The sequence below is a fragment of the Chanodichthys erythropterus genome, chromosome 23, assembly GCF_024489055.1.
Source record: "Chanodichthys erythropterus isolate Z2021 chromosome 23, ASM2448905v1, whole genome shotgun sequence".
Classification (NCBI taxonomy): Eukaryota; Metazoa; Chordata; class Actinopteri; order Cypriniformes; family Xenocyprididae; genus Chanodichthys; species Chanodichthys erythropterus.
The window spans coordinates 7,241,763-7,247,823 of NC_090243.1; the positions used below are offsets into that span (position 1 = coordinate 7,241,763).

A 6,061-nucleotide genomic window follows, 5' to 3' on the forward strand; every position below is an offset into this window, starting at 1 on the left:
TACGTCAAACATTTGTGGCATATCGATTTATGTGATTTTTACACATTTTAAGCATTAAATATTACATAAAAATCTAAATTAAGAGGGGTGCATACAAATGTAGAATTGTGTAGATAGATAGATAGAAAAAAATTTACGTTATTTGATTAAAATACAATTTGTAATTTGAAAATACAAAAATACAAACAAAATTTACATGCAATCATTTGAAGAGCTCACTGAAACAATTAAATATAGATTGATGATCCTTATAAACATACTAAAGTTATTCAGTCAGGAGCAGTGAGTGATTTTGTCTTTCTCTTTTGTTTCTTGGTTAACATTAATGACAGACAGCAGCAGGTTTATTAGGCTGCTGTCACTTTAAACACACAGATCGAATAAGGTTACATTAAAGGGTTAGTTCACCCAAAAATGAAAACAATGTAATTTATTACTCACCCTCATGTCGTTCCACACCCATAAGACCTTCATTCATCTTCGGAACACAAATTAAGTTATTTTGATTTAAATCCGATGGCTCATTGAGGCCTGCATTCACAGGAATGACACTTCCTCTCTCAAGATCCAGAAAGCTGCTAAAAACATATTTAAAACAGTTCATGTGAGTTCAGTGGTTCTATCTTAATATTATAAAGCAACGAGAATACTTTTTGTGCGCCAAAAAAAGCAAAATAACGACTTTTCAACAATAAAGTGATGGGCGATTTCAAAACACTGCTTCAGAGCTGTACGAATCAAATCAGTGATTCGGATCTCCTATCAAACGGCTAAACTGCTGAAATCACATGACTTTGGCGCTCCGAGTCACTGATTCGTTTCGTAAAGCGCTGAAGCAGTGTTTTGAAATCGCCCTTATAGATATTGTAAGTCATTATTTTGTTTTTGGGCGCACAAAAAGTATTTTCGTCACTTTATAATATTAATATCGAACCACTGAACTCGCATGAACTGTTTTAAATATGTTTTTAGAACCTTTATAGATAGTTTGAGGAACTCCACATTTGTACTTCATTCCCCATAATTCAACACGATGACGTCAGAACGCACTAGCCAATGAGAACCAGTGTGACCAGAGAAGCAAGGTTCACCAGGAGACATCATGAGAAATGTAGAGCATAGTTCAGTGACTGTTAACCATCTGTGTTTATCTCAATAAACGGTTATCCTTTTATTTCTTTTCGTGTCCACATTTTCGTCATTAAATATGCACAGAGTGCAGGTTTTGTCGGGACATTTGTCGTCAAATAAACGTGTGGGAATGAGGCAGTGCAGCGCATCAGCTGCTGATCCAAATGATATCGTTGTGGTTCATGGGCTACGAACAGCCATCGGCCGAGCGAAAAGAGGATCTTTTAAGGTGGGATATTGGTCAATATGACTGCTTAACAGTGACATTCACTACATTCTCTATTAAAGTCTGTCTATATATATAATATTTATATATTTTAGGACACTACCCCAGATGAGCTGCTCAGTGCTGTGATGAGTGCAGTTCTTAAGGATGTGGGACTGCAGCCTTCTTTATTAGGGGATGTTTGTGTTGGTAAGTCAGGTGACAGCCTGTCTGAGCAAAACATTATAACATAACACAACAATATATATGAAGAGTAACTTACATTCATGTACACATACTGCTGTTTTTCAGGTAATGTGCTACAACCTGGTGCAGGAGCACTTATGGCTCGAATCGCACATTTTTTTAGGTGAAATGAGAAATTAATTCATAATAAATAGAGATATTCCTAAACATATGAATTGGCTGTAAAATACAAGACTTTATTCACCTTTCAGCGGCTTTCCTGAGTCTGTACCTGTCTACACTGTAAACAGGCAGTGCTCTTCTGGACTACAAGCACTTTTTAATGTTGCAGGTAAGAATTAGATTTAAGTATTAAAATGGCATAATTTGGGCTGCAGCATGAATACAAGATTACAGTTAAAACAGGCTTTTTTCCCCCTGCATTTTAAGGTGGAATCAGAGGAGGTTCGTATGACCTGGGACTTGCCTGTGGGTTAGTATGCCACATTTGTTACTGTTGATTTCAGTATATAGCTACTATAGTATTTGTGTACGATAATAAAACAAATCATTGTGTTCTGTTTTTGCTTATTCCTTATTATTTTTATATTTGTTTATTGATATCATTATTTATTATTTATAAATTTGTACAGTACACTACCAGTCAAAAGTTTGAAATAAATAAAAGTCTCTTATGCTCACTAAGGCTGCATTTATTTAATTTTCAAATACAGTGAAAATATTAATATTGTGAAATCTTATTACATTTTAAAGTGACTTTTCTATTTGCATAATTACTTTAGTCTTCAGTGTCACGTGAGCCTACGGAAATCATTCTGAAATGCTGATTTGCTGCTCAATTATTACCAATTATTATTCAATTATTATTGGTGCTCAAATATTGTTAACATATTTACATATTTTTATAATTATCAATGTTGAAAACAGTATTTTCTGCTTAATATTTTTGTGGAAATTGTGGCACTTTTTTTTTAATGTTTGATTTAAAATAAAAATCTTTTGTATTATTTTAAATGCCTTTACTATCACTTTTATTCAATTTAATGCATCATTGCTGAATAAAAGTATTACTTTTTCTTTTTCTTTTTTTTAATCTTACTGACCCCAAAATTTTGATAGGTAGTGTATCACAGTTTCCAAACAAATATTAAGAAGCAAAAACTGTTTTTGTGATTTATAATAATAAGAAATGTTTCTTGAGCAGCAATTCAGCATATTAGTATAAATTCTGGAGGATCATGTGACACTGAAGACTGGAGTAATGATGCTGAAAATTCAGCTTTGCCATCACAGGAATAAATGACATTTTAAAATATATTAAAATAGAAAACAGTTCTTTTAATTTGCATTAATATGTCACAATATTACTATTTTTATTGCATTTTTGATTAAATAAATGCTGCCTTGGTGAGTATAAGTAAAAGACTTCTTTCACAAACATTAAAAAACATAATTATTCCAAACTTTTGACTGGTAATTTATATCTGTAATTTATTGTTACCAATGCTTTAACAATATAAAGCTTTTTACCATGCCAATAAAGCTACTTGAATAAAAAATCTTATAGCTCATCTCTTTCTCCTTGTTCTCTCATGGCAGAGTGGAGAGCATGTCCCTCCGTTCGCCAGGGAACCCAGGAGACATCAGCCCCCGACTGATGGACAATGAAAAAGCCAGAGACTGTATCATTCCTATGGGGTATAGATATTCTTTATACTGTTTTATAGTTATTCTTTTATACTGGGTTTCAATCTTTACATTAAAATAAACATTATTTTCTCAGTTTTCTGTATGTTTCCTTTCAGAATAACCTCAGAGAATGTTGCTGAGAGATATGGCATCACTAGGGAAAAGCAGGACAGCTTTGCTCTCGGTTCCCAACAAAAGTAGGTGCTTCCATGACATTATGAATAGTTCATAGATGTTAGTTGTTAGTATTTTGCAAAAAATGCACTCAAAGCATTAAAGTACCAATTGTTTGTGGACTTCTATAACACTAGGGCAGCCATGGCGCAGAAAAAGGGCTTATTTGATCAAGAAATCACACCAGTCACTACTAAATTCGTGGAGGAAAATGGCACTGAGCGCACCATTACTGTTACAAAGGATGATGGGATCCGGCCTGGGACTACCTTAGAAGGCCTTGCCAAACTGCGACCAGCATTCAAGGAAACCGGCAGCACCACAGCTGGTGTGCATACTGAATTTTTTTGAAATTGGATGTTAAATTCCATAACTCAGTTTTTTGATTCCCATTGCAGGTAATGCCAGTCAGGTGAGTGACGGCGCTGCAGCAGTGCTCATTGGGCGGAGATCTACGGTGGAGAAAATGGGACTTCCTGTTTTTGGGGTGCTGAGGGCGAGCGCTGTAGTGGGTGTTCCACCGGATGTAATGGGCATTGGCCCAGCTTATGCTATCCCAGAAGCCCTCAACCAGGCTGGTGAGCGTACAGCTGCTCTTACTGTTCCTCTATGCTCATTTGAGCCATTTATGTACCAGTAGTAATCATGCTTGAAAAATGTATTGGAATAGATTTTCCATTTTCATTATTCCAAAATAATGGTTGTAAATGAGCCGTGTTATTGCATTTGCTTGTGCAGGTCTAACTGTGGATGATATTGATGTGTTTGAGATCAATGAAGCATTTGCCAGTCAGGTGACTGATACGCTTTCTTGGATTACCCCCAGGTTTTCAAGTATTTTCCTCTTATTAATATCAACAACTTTCACAATTATTCTAGGCTGTGTATTGTGTCGAAAAGCTGGGCATTCCTATGGAGAAAGTGAATCCTAATGGAGGGGCCATTGCTCTGGGTCATCCGCTGGGCTGCACTGGTGCTCGACAGGTCGTGACTTTGCTCAATGAGCTCAAACGTAGACGCAAGAGGTAATTGGACATAAAACACCATACAGTAGTGGTGCTATGTTTTCTGTTTTATTTTCTTCCCAAATTACATTTCTTTCATGACCAATCTCAGAGACTTTGGCATGGTAATGAGTATGACAGTGTTAATGTGTTTGGTTTTGGCGAAATAGACCTGCTATGCTGCTGCTTTACAAGCATACATGAATCACCCCCATAGCAAATCTATACAGGTGGAGCTGGGGAAGGTGGATGGTTTCTGAAAGCACGCTGCAAACAATAGGCAAGAATTTGAATGTTGAGCAGCAAGCTCATTGGCTACTCATATAGCAGGAACCAGGGCCTTATGAGCCTAGGCCATCTAGAGTTTCATGATAGAACTTTGTACCCCTCCCCCACCCAAATTCCATGTTTTCTGTTTCAATTCTTCTGAATATCGTTATACAGTAAATTCCATTTTTATGACTAGATTTGAGATTCCGTCCACATTTTCCACATCGTGGAAATCATATGGCCCTAATACAGTAATAAATATTACAATCCCTTTTCCCATTTATAATGTTGTTTTTTGTTGCAGAGGGTATGGCGTGGTGTCCATGTGCATTGGGACTGGAATGGGAGCAGCTGCAGTTTTCGAGTACCCTGGACCGTGATGGAAGCCCTAGTGCAAAATCCCAAGATGCAAATCTCCTGATAATGTGCAGAGAAACTAACGGTCACAAATTATTTTTGATCAAGCTGCTAGAACACTAACTGTAAAACACAAGCAGAGAGCGCACAGTGGGTGTTTGCCTTACTTTTGAGAATGTTCATGATAACATTCAGATCTCTCTTTAAAGTGCCTTGCATTTCAGCTGTGATAACAGACATGCCTGTATCTGAAAGAGCTATCAGAACAACAACTTTTATCTCTTGATTTGTGACATTAATCTGATGGTCTTTTCTTCTTATATGGGTATAGCAGAAGAACTCAGAATTATAGAGAAATTTGTTTTTTAATAATCTGTGTTGAGGACCAGTGTAATTAATAAAGATTTGTCATGCATCTCATTTTTTTGAATAAAATTGATTAGTTATGTATGAAAGTATTTCAAAAGCTGGGCACACTACTATTTAATTTTGGGGTAAGTATGAATAAAAGTGACAGTAAAGACATGTATAAAGGCTATTTCAAGTAAATGCTGCTCTTTTGGACTTTCTACAGTATTCATCAAAGAATCCTGAAAATTATCATGGTTTCCACAAAAATATGAAGCAGCACAACTGTTTTCAACATTGATAATAGTACGAAATGTTTCTTGAGCAGCAAATCAGCATATTAGAATGATTTCTGAAGGATCATGTGACACTGAAGACTGCAGTAATGATGCAAAAAATTCAGATTTGCCATCACTGGAATGAATTACTTTAAAAAAAAAAAAAAAAAAAAAAAACAATATTAAAATAAACTGATTTTGAATTGTAATAATATTTCACAATATTACTGTTCTTACTATATTTTTGATCAAATAAATGCAGTGTGTCAGAATAAGAGACTAAAATCTTGCTGACCCCAAACTTTTTGAACGGTAACGTATATGTAAAATAACTGTTTAACTACAACTTGACCTTTGATATTTGATTCACAAACATACACTAGACCATCTGAAATTTG

The 6,061-nt window shown here is 35.5% G+C and overlaps 1 protein-coding gene across 1 annotated transcript; it reads left to right on the forward strand.

Annotated features, from left to right (window-relative positions):
- The first annotated feature begins 1,056 nt into the window (after positions 1-1,056).
- On the forward strand, positions 1,057-5,547 carry acaa1 (acetyl-CoA acyltransferase 1). The gene is made up of 12 exons (XM_067378010.1): positions 1,057-1,360; positions 1,453-1,546; positions 1,649-1,706; positions 1,795-1,874; positions 1,973-2,015; positions 3,143-3,241; positions 3,349-3,429; positions 3,544-3,734; positions 3,805-3,984; positions 4,145-4,200; positions 4,286-4,431; positions 4,985-5,547. The coding sequence occupies exons 1-12, from the start codon at positions 1,208-1,210 to the stop codon at positions 5,058-5,060; spliced, it is 1,257 nt and encodes a 418-aa protein (XP_067234111.1). The 5' UTR covers positions 1,057-1,207; the 3' UTR covers positions 5,061-5,547.
- The last annotated feature ends 514 nt before the right edge of the window (positions 5,548-6,061 follow it).

Bases quoted from the DNA above. Each gene is read 5' to 3' on its own strand.
- acaa1 (XM_067378010.1), top strand. From the start codon at position 1,208: ATGCACAGAGTGCAGGTTTTGTCGGGACATTTGTCGTCAAATAAACGT. The intron at 2,016-3,142 runs GTTAGTATGCCA...CTCTCATGGCAG, and splicing joins GACCTGGGACTTGCCTGTGG to AGTGGAGAGCATGTCCCTCC. The intron at 3,430-3,543 runs GTAGGTGCTTCC...CTATAACACTAG, and splicing joins GCTCTCGGTTCCCAACAAAA to GGCAGCCATGGCGCAGAAAA.